This window comes from Daphnia pulex, chromosome 2 (assembly GCF_021134715.1).
Source record: "Daphnia pulex isolate KAP4 chromosome 2, ASM2113471v1".
Lineage (NCBI taxonomy): Eukaryota > Metazoa > Arthropoda > Branchiopoda > Diplostraca > Daphniidae > Daphnia > Daphnia pulex.
Window position 1 is genome coordinate 9,607,124 of NC_060018.1, and position 14,875 is coordinate 9,621,998.

General features: G+C 37.4%; 1 protein-coding gene across 1 annotated transcript; it reads left to right on the forward strand.

The window, feature by feature from the left end:
• The first annotated feature begins 7,417 nt into the window (after positions 1 to 7,417).
• LOC124203033 (secreted RxLR effector protein 161-like) lies at positions 7,418 to 8,092 on the forward strand. Its single transcript, XM_046599609.1, has one exon. It carries the CDS (start codon positions 7,418 to 7,420, stop codon positions 8,090 to 8,092), a length of 675 nt encoding a protein of 224 aa, XP_046455565.1.
• The last annotated feature ends 6,783 nt before the right edge of the window (positions 8,093 to 14,875 follow it).

The following is a 14,875-nucleotide window of genomic DNA, read 5'->3' on the forward strand; positions in this document are numbered from 1 at the left end:
AAAATTTCTGACAACTTACCCCACAGGGTGCTTTACGAACAAATAAATTGATAACTAAATAACTTTTTAATGTAGAAATGTCGGGTTACTTTTAAAAATAAGACAAACATTAATTTTTTTTGCTTGGGTTTTCTGACACTCTTAGAGTTTTATAGTATGAGAAAAATGAAAAGTGCTAAGAGGCCCAAAAAAAACTTTCTGCCGTTTTTTTTTTCTTTTTGCTGTAACTCCTGTTGGGGAAGTCGTATACTTTTGAAATGTTGTATGAGAAATCTGGGTGTTGACATTCATATTTAGTGTAAAAGGCTTGATTTGTTTTGTTTTGTAAGGGGTCTAATTAGCAAAATGCCAACTTAGCCCCCCTCTCCCCCATCGATTTAAATCACTGAGCAGACGAGAGAAAATTTATCAAGTAGTGATCCAAGCTGAGATGCGCTGAGATCTTAGCTACTTGATACGACCAAGAACTGGACTCTTGTCCTATCTTGCCGTGTTAAAGCCTTAGGCTTTTTTACAGAGAAATAAGGAAAAAATCAACTAAATTTTCCAAAAAATTTCCCTCCTATCCATAGCCCAGCAACACAATTTTTTCCTAGAAAAGGTTTCTTTCTTATTATCGCGTTTTTAAGCAACAATTTAGTCAATAAAAGTAAATAAGTATTGGTTTTCGAAAGAGGAAAGAATTTCCTTTGAGAAACTTTTTTTAAATAAATTTTAAGTTAACTAGGGAATTCCACAAAAGAAAACGAAATTGGCAATACGATTTAAGAGCCAAAAACTATTTTACTTGTTGTTCCAATAAAACTTGGACTATTTCAGTATTTTTTTAAACTATCAATCCACGACTCAGGTAGACCGAAATCATGGCACGATTTTTCATATCTAAATCCGGAAAAGGCCTTAAAGTTATGAAAAATGTATTCCTGTTTGTCTCTGCACACCGGATTTGCCTGCGTTTGCAGAAAGACAAAATTCCTATCCGTTTAGGAGATATTTAGCTTTGAAATTCGGGTTTTTTTATAGTATCAGAAATTTGGGGGACTTTCGCATCGCTTTTCTCCTGAAAAGCGGGGGAGCTATAGGAAAAACTAATTTTCTGAAAAGGTTCATCTCTATCTTAGCCACCAAAATCCCGAAGGAATTTTCTTTCAAGATTTGATTGGTTGAATTATCATCAATTTACTGAGAGGCTCATTTAGCCATTTTCCTTCGCTGCAAGGCAACCATTTTTTGTACTCTCTTTCGCGCTCCTTGCGGAAGCCAGCAGAAGATCTAATCCTTTTAGACGTATAGAAATATGATTTCGATAAATATGAAGTTCGGGTTAATTTTTATAGGTCTAAAATGAAAGCCAATAGATAAAAGCTTCTGCTGGCATACTGAACGGAAAAACAGCTTTTTAGCAGTCTAGACTGCCTCGTTTCAAGGTGAGATGTAGCATAGGGTGCATACAATGCGTATTGTTCCGATTTTCACAAAATTTCTTTTTTTCTTGCTCCGGAAAATTCATACGGTTTTTCAACCAACAGCCTTTTTCTAAAAAAAAATCTGAATTTATCTGACCAGCCACTAGGTGGTTTAGGACAGAAAAATAGCTGTCCGAGTTTTCGCAGATACATCTCTCGGAAAGTGGGTAACGGGTGAAGAAAAATTAATTTTCATCTAGGAAAATCGAAATGTGTTTTCGTAACCCTCGATTTTCCCTTTTATCACGCTAGAAGTACCCTTTTTGCCCAATTTTAAAACTTTATTTAAGTAAAAATTTTAAGTAATAACCAGTGGGAACTATTCTTTCTTTCGAAATAAAAACGATTTTTAATAAAAATTCCGTGCCACGACCGAACGTCTGACTCATGTATCCGTAGCTTGTAGCTATAACAACTATACCAACTTTTATAATTTATTATATCCATTTTCCCAATTGTTGAGTCCCCATCATCTATCAGACAATCTAAAAACATTAAACCTACTATAAATTTCCCCAAACTAAAAATACTTTCAATGTCCCATTTTATTTCAAGTCCTTGTCCTTAAATTTCTAAAGTATTTGACAGGTTCTCGTTTTTCGAATGTAAAAACAGGCAAACAATGAGATCTTCGTTTTCCGTCACAAAACCTATTTTATAATCAACAAAACATACTTTTCTATGGCACCTTGGTAACATTCGCCTTCGGCGAATACACACCTCATTTAAAAAAATGGCACCTTTCCAATTTCTGGTAGTACAAACATATACATTATACATAATATCGAGACCTTTTCTACTGTAAAACAATGTCACACACTCATTCTTTTAAGGTTCTCGAAACGCACCGAAGCTCAGTGCCAAATGCGTCAACACTCGAATGCGATTGATAATAGCTCGAAACTCGAGTGATAGTTGTTCGATTACCCATACTCGAACCGTTCGAGTTAGTAATTTTGATACAAAAACGCATTTCAGAAGTGAAAGAATTCAGAAAAGAATTAACTTAGATTCTATCAGATTGTTTCATTTCGTGAGCTTTCACTGCTTTTTCGCGACCAATTCAATAGGGGTCATTTTTTTTCACGAGAAAAAGAGTTATAAAAGAAAAAGAAGTGTGTGGAAATTTAGCTCCTAGGGTAAAACTATAACTGTTAACTTTCTCTGTAAACAAAAACCGACGGTGCAGCTTTCTAAATAGGCGCAAACGTTAACGTACTACGAAAACGTAGTAACTAAAAAATAGAAACGAAAACAAAATAAAAAAGAGACCAGAAATTAACAAACAAGGGAAAAAAATATAACATTAATTTTTATATTGCCACGGTTTTTATATGTAGAACTGTTTGGCATCTTTTTTTACATTTGAATAGATCGTGCTGCTGAGCAGTTGAAGTAACTTTTTGCCTGCAAGTAGAGCTTCAGGCATTGCCCCTCGCTTTGTCGGACTTTGCCGGACCCATCCGATCTAGTGATGTCGAGTACTCGTCGTCTCTATTCGATATCGATTACTACCCATTTACCTGAGTGCAACTCAAGTAGATCGAGTATGTGTTAAATAATTGAAAAAAAGGTAATTTTTGATGCAACAACAAAATAAAATAAAGAAAAAAAAATTTACATAAAGAAACGAAGATAAAAGTAACTTTAAATACCAATACAAGAATTTCGTCATGCCGCGGCAATAGTATTCAGCAGTTTTAACCTAAAAAATTGCGGGAATTATACTCGGGGCCTGGGAGTTGCCTTGCTGCCTTGCGTAAAAGTGTTTGAAAAGTCTGCTTCCTTGACAAAAGACATCATGTCGTCTGTCCAACGTGACTCGTTTTGTTGCGTTGTGTGGTGTGGAATTTCCCACCCTATATATGTTAATAAGCAGAAAACAACTGTCAAAACAAAATGTGATGACAACCCACTTAAAAACAGAAGTCCCCAGGCCATTAATTTTATCCCAATGGCAACCCCGGGCCCCAAGTATAATTTTCTCAACCTGGCAACTTTTTAGAAGGGGGTGACGCTGTCAGTTGTTTTTAATAAGGCATTGTCTCTCTTTCATCTATGTCCGTGGTTCCACCAACACGAGTGAAAGTATGAATCATTGGATATTACAATTTTGATTGTGAGGTTAGCCATCAGCCAAACCGACACAAGCCTAAATTCGTGAAAAAGGGGTCTCTGCTTAACATTCGAGTTTTTTTTATTATTTAAGAAACAACGAGGGCAACATTCAAAGTCAAAATAATTTATTATTACTTCGTTAGGCTTGGTGAAGCGTAAGTCCAGGCTGTAGCGGCGGCTGGTCTGGGTTGATTGAGATCCGGTCCGGCTGGGACGAGTGCTGACTTGGGGCTTGCTGAGTTCGTGTGTTGCCTGGTGTGACGATGAGGGATGACGTCGGGCGGTGCCGGTCGTGACGTCAGGGAGTGATGTCCTTGGTGGCGGCCATCCTGAAGTGGTTGGGGCTACCGCCGGGGCATAAGATAAAATGTGAAATAAGTAATTGAAAAAAAAATTGCAACTTAAAAAAAAATTTTGTGAGCTTGAGGCGCGCTAACTCTGAGGGACTGAGTGGAAAGCTCAGAGCGCGCTCGCGTTTGGTGGTGAGTGATGCCCGACTCTTGCAGTGGCTGCAGCTGACTTCCTATTGTCAGTCTCCATGCATGCTCCCAAAACAATTTTATTAAATTTATTCACTTGGTCGGCATAAACGTGATGGCCGTTGCCACCAATTACCTGAATGAAGACCTCTTTATTTAAAAATTGAACTGAAAAAAATAAAAACAGACGCTTACATGGAGGTTGACAGTGGATCCATTTCTTCTCTCCTTCACAATCCACAATCCCGGCTCCCTTACAATCCACGAGTTCGCTCCGTAGATGAAAGTTATCGGAATTCCTGGCTCTAGTGCTGGAAGGCGGTTCTCCATGGGATGTTTGGCTCATTGAAAACCACTTCCCATCTATGCATCGAATAATAAATCAAAGTTTTTATTAGAAAAGAAATCTTAATGTTAACACGAACTACTGACTATTGTATGAATGAAGCACGTTTCTCCCGTGAAATTGAAAATATTAATTCAAGGAAAACTTTTTAGCCAATTGTTGAATGAAATTATTTTAATTTTAAACGTTCTTACGTTGGACTTTGTGCGTTGCAACAATAAAGATATTGAGAAATGTTCTCATGAGCATCTTCGACTGCTCCAGAAAATTTCTGAGAGAGGTATTTAGAACTTTTACATGATAGTTTTGGCCCTGTTTAGAAGATAAAAGTTGATTATAAGTAAGATAAACATAAGCTGAATTACACAAGTCTACTAGCTATGTGAACCAACCTAAGCGTTCAGACAATCGGAGAACCGACATGGGGGTAAAAAGTCCTGTGAGAAATTTCTTCTCGTCATTCGGCTTCAACGAAAATGGAATGTTTCCGTTGGCCTTTTCAGTAGGAAACCCCCAAGGGTCTACCAGCACAAGGTGTGAAACTCGTTAGGGATGCTGTAGGGCGTAAGCCGAAACGATAACACCTCCCATGCTAGTGAAATACAGTTATTACATTACCATTCGAATTACTGCATCAATATTGCATTATACCTGTGTCCAACAAGAACGAAATCTTTGGATCCCAACACCTTCGTTACCCAAGCCTCAATGGATTTAACCATTTGCCTTTAGGCTTCTACAGCATCACTGCTGAACGTGCAGCAGGAATTATTTGTTTGGCAAATAGTGTTTGAGCGAACTCGACGAATGCAAGATTTCTTGCTTCCTTTTTCTTTTCTGCCAGTTTGTGGACGCATGTCTTATCTGAAATGTTAAAAGAAAATTAGAAAACAATTTTTTTTAAATATTTAAACATTTTCTTACTTTGCCCATATATTGGGTACTGCAGTGTGCATTGGTAACGTCTAGGTGTACCAGTTTGCAGGAATAGAACGACCTCCTTGGTCGTCCACTGGATCCAAAACCTGGAATAATATTGCACCGTATGAAACAATTATAATCTAAAACAAAGATGTAACAATATTTACCCAAAAGATCAATTGCGTAAACTGGCCTGTTTTTAGCAAGTTCATCTAGGTTCAGGACCCATAATCCCAATGCAGAGAGGAATCCATGGATTAACACCACTGGTGTTCCTTTTCCATGTTTGTTAGCCGTTAAGGTTCAAATAAGGTTATCTGCATTATCTTCAACGCATCTCCCAATGTTAACATAGTTAATGTCATACTCAGATATTATGCCTAAAAGACATAAAGATAATTGAATAGTTAAATTGTGAATAACTGTAAAGTGTCATCTTTATCTTGCAGAATTTTATTTTCAAAAACTCTAAGGTTATCCATTGATGAAATCAAAAGATTCTTAGTTGTGAAATCAATCAAAATTGAAGAAAAATCAAGAAGACGAGCATCGACAAAACCTATAAGTTGAATTTGAATTATAATTCAGAACCGTTTCGCTATCTATAGTATAAGGATGGAATCAAATTCAATGTAGTTTCTTGAAAAAATCCCAGTTTTGAAGAAAAAGTTTCATTATTATTCATTGATACCTGAACTAGCAAAAAATCAAATTTTCAGTTGACAAGAGAAGTTGTGAGTAAATATAGCCCAGTTTTTTCCTACATGTTCCATGTTTGCCAGAGATCAAAGTGGAGATGAAAATCTTTGAGAATGTTTTCACTGACCTGCTGAATAAGATATATGATACAGTAATTTAAAAATTGCCCATTTTCTAGACTTTTGCGATTTTGAATTATGTGTACATCATAAAGTTAGAGAAATATTTATTAAGTATTGTAATAGAATTCCTTATTGCTCTTCTTACTAAGAAGAGCAATGCTAAGAAGTTTTCTTCTAGACTCCTTTGAGAGGAACCTTTGGGTTATAACGAACGCGAGCAAAAAAAACGGTTCATTGCGAGACGGATCTTTGTCGAATAAAATTGACGACCAGGAAGGATGAGACAATGGCGATGAAACGATTACGGTTGAGAACCCAAAAACCTGGTACTGCTTGGGCAGTCTCATCAGTTCGAGAAGTGAATTGCAATTTTGGCCAAAATGAATTTGAAAAATTATTAGTCAAGAGAAAAATACAATCTGAGGCAGATGGCTCCCATTTAGATCACGAGGGACACAGGTGCGTATAAAAATAATTCTTTTTATCATAAAGCACGCTAATTATTCTTTATTCTCAAGGCAACGCGTCGAGCCTGAACCCAAAATTGTTTATTCCTTGGATCGCAAAAGATCCAAACCAGATTCATTGCTCAGTTGATGACATGTTGAAGCTTTCCGTATTGAAAAATCTTCAATCGTATAGACGCCTGCGTTATTCAAGAGATCGTTGATATTGATTTCATAAATTGGAAACTGACTTTGGCTGATAAAAAAACGCGTTACGTTGGAACAAGCACGGATGCATCGACTGTCGTAAAACGTGATGATGACCAAATGCGGTCAAAACAGAAAATGCGCCCATACTCGATGATGTCTACATGATTAAAAACGATAACGGACTGCCTTTCGTCCATTTCGATTACAAATTGAAGCGTTTAGCCCGAAGTTGAAGGAAAAGAAGACTAGGTGTGTCTCCTGCAGCAATGTATCTACGAGCTAAAACAAGCGCCGAGGGTCTGGAATGACAAGTTAAACCAATTTCTCTTAAAATTCGGACTTACACGATGTGAAGCAGATCCTTGTGTGTATCATCGTCCACAATAAAATGAACTTCTTATTGTCGCCATCTTCATGATGATGGTTTCTCGTTGCGGGCACCAACCAAACTCTCATCCAAAGTGTTATCGACTTCCAATCCCAAGAATTTGATATGCGAAGCCTTCCTGCAACTCGCTTCCTTGGACTCTCCATTCATCTTGATCGAAGCAGAAAACAGCTGTTCATCAACCAGTCAAACTTCGTAAAGAAAATCCTTGCCAAGTTCAATATGGATACTTGCAATGCAATTACCACTCCAGCTGACCCCTGCTCCCGTATTTCGGCACAAATGTTACCATCAACCGAAGAGGAGAAGCTAGATATGTCAAATTTGCCATACCGAGAAGCCGTCGGTTGCCTGCTGTATTTGTCCATCACTTGCAGACCTGACATTTCTTTCGTCGTCAGTCAAGTGGCCAAGTTTTGCCAAAACCCTGGACGTGCTCACTGGATTGCGGTAAAACGTGTCTTATCCCATCTAGCTAGAACAGACCAATTCGGTGTCTACTTCGGCCCCTCAACTGCTGAACCACGTCTAGTTGGCTACACGGACGCCGATTATGATGGAGATTTAGACTCACGGTGCTCCACCTCAGGCTTTGCCTTCTTCGTTAGAGGAATCCTTGTATCTTGGTCCAGTAGGAGACAAAATTGCGTGTCGCAATCTACCACAGAAATCAAATCGATACACAACCCGGAATTTCACCAACGCACGAAGCACATAGACGTCAGATACCACTTTATCCGTCAGCTACAAGAAGACGGAATCATTGATGCAACTTACGTCCCCTCAAAGGAGCAAAAGGCAGATATTTTCACAAAACCACTGCCAAAGTCGGATTTCAAACGAATGCGCAAGGAGCTAGGTGTGGACGGACCTCTTGCCAAAAATAGGACGGACTAAGCGTGAGAAAACATCATTTAATACTTTCTATTTATATTCTCTCCTTTTTTTTCAAACAAAGCTAATATTACGTTTATTGAAAGTCAAGCAGATTCCCGTTGGCTTGAGAGGATATGTTGAAACTAGGCAACCCAATGGAAATCTGCTGTTGCTGAAACCAAGGAAAACAGAAGATGCTGTTTAGTATCATCCTCTCCTTGTCTTCTCGTTCACATGTCATTCTGACTTTGTCTTCTTCTCTCTCCCAGCTTTGACAAAAGTTGTTCTCAGGTTCTATTCTATCCTTACTCTAATTAAGTATATTACTGATATTGAAGAGGACCTGAATCCCCTCTGTTCGCACTGCTAAGTTCCTGTTTCCCTTCACACTGTTTTGTCTCATGGTAAAGCAAATGCAAATGAAAGTTGTGCCATTGTGTGTTGAATAAAGTAACACAGCTGCTCTATATTGTTCTAATTATTTATTTTCATTAAAATCTTCGACTTTTTTATAAGAAAACTTGTGTGTTCCACATACATTATTTCTAATTAGTTTAGTATGGGTATAGTAAAAGAAACATTCCATGTTTATTAGTAGTTAGTTTAGGGTAGGCCTATTTAAGTTTAGCTAAGTATAATTACAAAAAAGTAAGGGTATGTTAGGTTAGCTGACTAGTAGTTAGTTTAGTACTTAGTTTATTAGTTAGTGGTTGTTTCAAAGGGGCGTTTTAATTTGGTGAATATGCCTACAAATGTTCAGTTCTGTTGAATATTTTTCGCCTGTAGGTTGTGTTTTGTGTTCTGCGCTTCTGTGAACGTAATTCAATGTCAAAATGAATTGCTTTCTTCAATTCATCTTCCAGTGCAATAATTAAGGGATATGATATTCCTTTAAAAGAATATTATTGTAAGTTGAGGAAAAATATGTCTAGTGAAAAAATGGTGATAGGATTTGACATGCAATTTTGGACAGCGTTTAAAATTAGTATGGTTTTTTACGTGTTATCTTGATGGATTTGTAGAAAATTTTTTTAGAAATATGATTCATAGTTAATGAAAAATCAGCTAAATGCAATTTTTGTTCTGGAGACCTAAGTCTGGTATGTAATTCAGTAAAAAAAAATTATTTAAAATTCATAAGAAAGTAATTAATATCAATGCAGATGTTATGTGAAGATGCGATTGATGGAATAAAGTTTGAGTGTAACAATTCCATCCCTTTTTCGGACAGCAAACTTAAAAGGAAAATTTGTGGTCGGAAATTCTCTATCCGAAGAAAATCGTGGTTTTTCAAGTAGTATCTTAAAATTGCAGCAATCTTGACTCCCACTTATTAATGGTTGAATTGCTGAAAGCTGTATTTATCGAAAAAGAAATGGAGCATGGTACATATATCGATCATTTACTGATACTTTACTTTACTAATACTTAACTTTTAATTTTACTTATACTGAACTTTACTTAACAATATTCATTATTTACTCATTATTAGCTCATGCCACACCTAGAGATTGGGGAAATTTTTTTCGTGAGGTAGCCGAGGACATGATGATTGACAATTCAGAGAAAATTGGGGGGATATGGTGTAACTATAGAAATAGATGAATCAAAATTTGGACGAAGTAATTTATAAGTTGTCATTTTTTATTATTCTTTTCAAACAAATCTCAATAATATTTATTATTTATTTGCATGGTGAGCAAGTTTCGATTCTTACGTGTCTAAGACTTCGTCATCTTCGAGGCGTATGTGAATTGCAGGTAATATTGTAGAACTAATTTCACGTTATGTGGCTATAAAGCCATCAAAGTTAAAGGTCTGGGAGTTAAAGTTTTATGCCTCTTTAATAGACATTTCATAAAAAACGACCGATCCTATTCTTTGTATGTCCACGAGGCCTGATAGAGTTCGCTTAATTTCCTGAAAGTCTGAAACGCAAATTTGTTTAAACCAAAATGAGTGGACATTCCCCTAAAAAGTCTTTTCAAAGTATTGACATGAGGGACTGGAATCATTTTTGACGTCACCAATTGATCATACGCTTTTTTGCTCTTCAAGCGAAGGATAAGGCAATCTAATAGCCAATCTGCATCGTACTGCATACTTTTCTTGTTCATGCATTTAGCCTTCTTCAAACCATGAATATTGTTCTCTTATCCTATAACATTCAATATCAGTAGGGAAATACTTCGGATTTGTAATAAACGAAAATAAATGGTCGGTGCATATTGTGGGTGTATAGTAGTAGATCACATCGTCCAAACAGATGCGCTTCGCATTTTCAAAAGCGCTTGTTGTTGGTTTACACATCGACTACATCGATATTACAAAAAGAAACTCACTTCTGATGGATTGAGAGCCTTTGGATTGTAGGGATTTGCGTCGTTAAGGCCGCCGAATGTTATCACTGTGGGATCAAGCGGTACGCATTCCGTATGCATATGCGTCTATCACAAGAACGTCAAATTAAGATTGGCTGCAATTCACATAACCGTTGAGCGATACTACTTTATAGACAAATTGGTGTGCAACGTTTACAATAAGTTTTATAAATTGTTTTTTAAATTATTTTTTTCAAAGTTCTATATTTTTTTTTCTAATAGGACTGTAGCTATGATGACACGTTGCGCATCTTGTCCTGGGACAAAAATTTTGCGCCAATTTCTCAGTGACTTAGCAGATGAATAAGAAGAACAAATTACATATAAGAAATGGACAAAGAGAGCAAACTTGAAACGATCACAGAAGAAAAAGAAGAATTCATTGAATCACTCGTTCAATTAATTAGTAATTTAACAAAGCATCACTATATCATACGCTCTCAGAGCGCTTTTTACGCTGAGAGCAAGGCAAACGTCGGCATCGATTCTTGCGTACTTTTAAGTGATTTTTCGGAAAATTTCCCATTTATAATTCAAGAAGCTATTCGGGGCTATTATTGGATGAACGATAGCGCAACTTTACTGCCGTTTATGGCATACATGAAAAATGAAAATGGTTCCGCTTTTAACGTGCCTCTTCACATAATAATTGAACGCATGACAAGCTTGCCGTTCACGCAATTCTGCGACCGGTTCTGACTCAATAGAAATCAATCAATCTTCTATTGAAAAAAGAGATTTACTTCACCGGTGGAGAAGCCAGTCAATTCAAAAACAAAAATAATTTTGCTAATTTGTTTAGCCATGAAGCAGATTTCGGTTTGATGGCCGAATGGCGTTGTTGGCGTCATGTCATGGAAAAAATGCAAGTGACTGGGGGCACATTGAAACTTTTAGCAAGATTAGCTAGCCTGCAACGACACAGCAAAAATTTCCCCTCAGCAACTTTTTAATTGGGCAAGGGAGGATGTCGATATAAAGACCCTATATGTGAGTTCGATGCCGTTCCAAATAATTCGGCTTCAATTGAAAGGAAGATGAGCAAGCTTCCGTAGTTCAGGGAACCGGAACCCGTTCTCTTCATTGCTATGTCCAACTTAAATCCTTCCAGCTTAAAGCTTCTCCTCTTTCTGGAATAGAGTCGGACTTTAAAGTATGTGATGTACTGCCTGATCAAAGCATTTTTACATTTGAAACATGTCATGTTAATGATTTTATTGCTTGTATATATGAAGATAACGGTATATGGTATATTGCACAAATCTGTACAGTTAATGAAATAAACCAAGAATTTAAATTTAAATTCATGTCCCCTGATGGTGAGTCAGGCTTCATGAGAGGGTACAAACTAACGAAAAATTTTCCATGGTGTCCCTCCATACCCGTGTCACTCCTAATTTTTGTTAAATACACAAACCGCATGGCGGATGCATTTTAAGACAAATGTTTTTGCGTTTAATCACTCATATAGTCACCACAGCTGATTCAAACCTCGCGCGCGGATATTGAAAGTCTCTAGAGACGACCCTATGACTATGAACAGGTTCTCTGTGTAAGAGATAGGGCGAATAATGAAAAATTGAAAATTTGTAATAAATACACGGGAAACGGGTGAGACTCCAAGTTTGTACAGGATATGTGCACACTCAAGATCTATCGATGAGTGAAAAATAATAAAATCGAAGCTGATTTATTTTCACTGGGTTCATTTTTTTTTAAAGTTTAAACTTCGGTTACATAACTTTATAATAAAAAAATTTCCAATCCAAATAGATCATTTAAAAAAATTCGCTTTCTTTTCACTACTTTTTAATCCTGTAGCGAAAACTAAAGAGGTCATAATTGAAATTTTAAGAAAAAAAACATAGTTTAAAATTAAAAAAACCAAACAAATCTTTAAGATTTTTTATTTTGAATTCGGTAAACGGGAAAATGTTTTTCCGTTACAGAGAATATCATACCAACACAATTAATACACTGTAAAAAAAATAAAACAAGTCGATGGTGTCGAGCGCTAGAATTAATTCGATTTCAGCGGAATGACCCTATCATCAAGCTTCTTCTTAATTAAATCTCGAAGCTTAAATGGCACTCGTCTTAAGGGCGCGAACAACTGGCACGTAATTTTCTTTGGGTTTGATATTATGCTCCTTGCAATTTGCTTATACCAGTGAACATATTTTTATACAATTTAAATTCACTAGGCACGGTGGCCTCCACTCCGACTCCGTCTCCAATTGCGTCTACTTGTTGCCGTGCAGGTATTTGTACAAGGCCTAGTTCACGGCAGCCATTCTTCATCAATTACTATGATCCGAAGAGTATATCACTTTTTTTAAACAGACGGTGAAGTCTTGTTATCCAAGGACGTTTAATGGTTGACCACTATACGTACGTAATTGTGGACCTGGCTTCAGCTGAGACTTTGAGCGATTCACTTTTTCAAACCAATGACGAGACCACACATTACACGAAGCACCTGTGTCCACTTTGAAAGTGAATGGATTGTCATTGACCACAATTTCAACATTCCACTGTGAGTCTGGTCGATCATTCAACGAGTGAATTACGAACTTGTCAAAACTAGCAACGCTTTCGTCGTTGCTGCAAACTTTCTCAAAATAGTTGGGCTTGCCACTTTTTGTGCACTGTTTCCCGTAAGCTGGACAATGACGCATGACTGCAACCGCACAATTTGTAATCTGTACGACACTCTTTCGATGTTCAGACTTGTCTGCTAAGCCACGTCGATCCGACTGGCCATGTCTCGAGGTTAGACTGTTTAAATTTTTTAAAGGGTAATCTGTTAACCGACTCTAATGCCATTTTTTCGGCTATCGATGATGACGTTTCACACGCTGGAATAATTTCAATGGCCTTAACCAACGTTAGTTGAGTGTCGAAAAACTATTTCTCGAGAGTTTTAATGTCTTCTACATCGATAACAATTTGATCACGCAGAACAGAGTATATCTTTGCGTATCATATTCACACGTTGAGATGAGGGACTGAAGTTCCAACAAAACGATTCACATGACTCACCATCACGTTGTTGACGAGTGATAAACTTGTAGAGCTCAAAAGTTTTACTTTCCGGGGTTGAAAATGGGCATCAGATTTAGCTAAGACTGGAGCTATCTTGTTTTTATTACCAGCTGGTATCCACTAGAATTTCTCGTATATTCTAAATCCTTCGTGGCATAGCAAAGTGAGCAATACGCCCACTTAAACATCTTCATCGTCTTTGTTTTTCTTTGTGTCCTTTAACTCGTGGTACTCTTATAACCAAGACTAGCAGGCACAGCAACAATAAAGAGAGTCCCTTATACTTCGGGAGCGACCACCTCCTGGTTATCACTACCCTTAACGCCACCACGCCACACCAAAAAGATAAGTGGCCACCCACTCACATGGATCCTCAACACAAAAAAAGGGTGGCATGGATTCAAGAAATCGCAGCTTTCCTAGAAAAGTAGAAATTCACCACAAGGACGAACACATAAGAGGCGATGATAACCTTCATGGAAGACCTAGAAGCGGCGAACGGAAAAAACTGAAAAAAGCCAACCTAGAAGGAGCAGACAGACTGGACTCCTGTCACAGGAGCCACGAAAACCTTGTTAGAACGAAAACTGCGAAGATCCGTTGAAAAATAAGAAAAAAATATTCAAAGTATGGATCAAATCACCCCTTTACGCATGAGCAATGGTCGAATGGAACAAAGCGGAGGCGAAAAAAAAGGGAAGAAATTTAGGCAGCCAAGAAACAAGCATGAACCAACTTCGGAGATCAAACGAAAATGTTGTCCTTTGTCAAGAGCATGACAGGAAAATGATTGTTCCTCTCCCTGGACGGGAAACCAATCAAAAATAATGGAATAACCACCAACAACCCTAGCGAAAAGGCCGAAGTAGAATACTATAATCATGCTCTCTCATCGGACAGGCCAAACACCCTAAACAACCCAATAAAAATTGAAGAAATCGAGGGAAAAGGGGCCTACCCAGGTAAAAAAGAAATAAAGTAGGAACGGACCTGATCCACAACAAAATGTTAAAACTATCATCAACCAACAAGAAATCAATCCTACACTTCATAAACGTGCTACTTACAGAGAAAAATTCTCTTCGAAGATTACATGATCCTCATGGAAACGAAAATACCCAACGAAAGCAGAAACGACAAAAACCGTCAATAGACGACGCCCAACACTGGGACAGAGAAAAAGAAGTTTTAAAAAGTTGATTTTAACAAGCGATCCGCCACTCAAAGATACCGTTTGGGGGGTTTTCAACCATTTGTTCTTTTCAACCATCATGTTTTTTTCGATGCTCGGCTCAGAAGCCGAGATATTAACGATTGAAATTTTGGAAAAAATTCCTAAAAATTTCTTTGTTTTTCGGCCATGCCGGGCTTCATCCTA

Coding starts and splice junctions, on each gene's coding strand:
- LOC124203033 (XM_046599609.1), top strand. CDS start 7,418: ATGGATACTTGCAATGCAATTACCACTCCAGCTGACCCCTGCTCCCGT.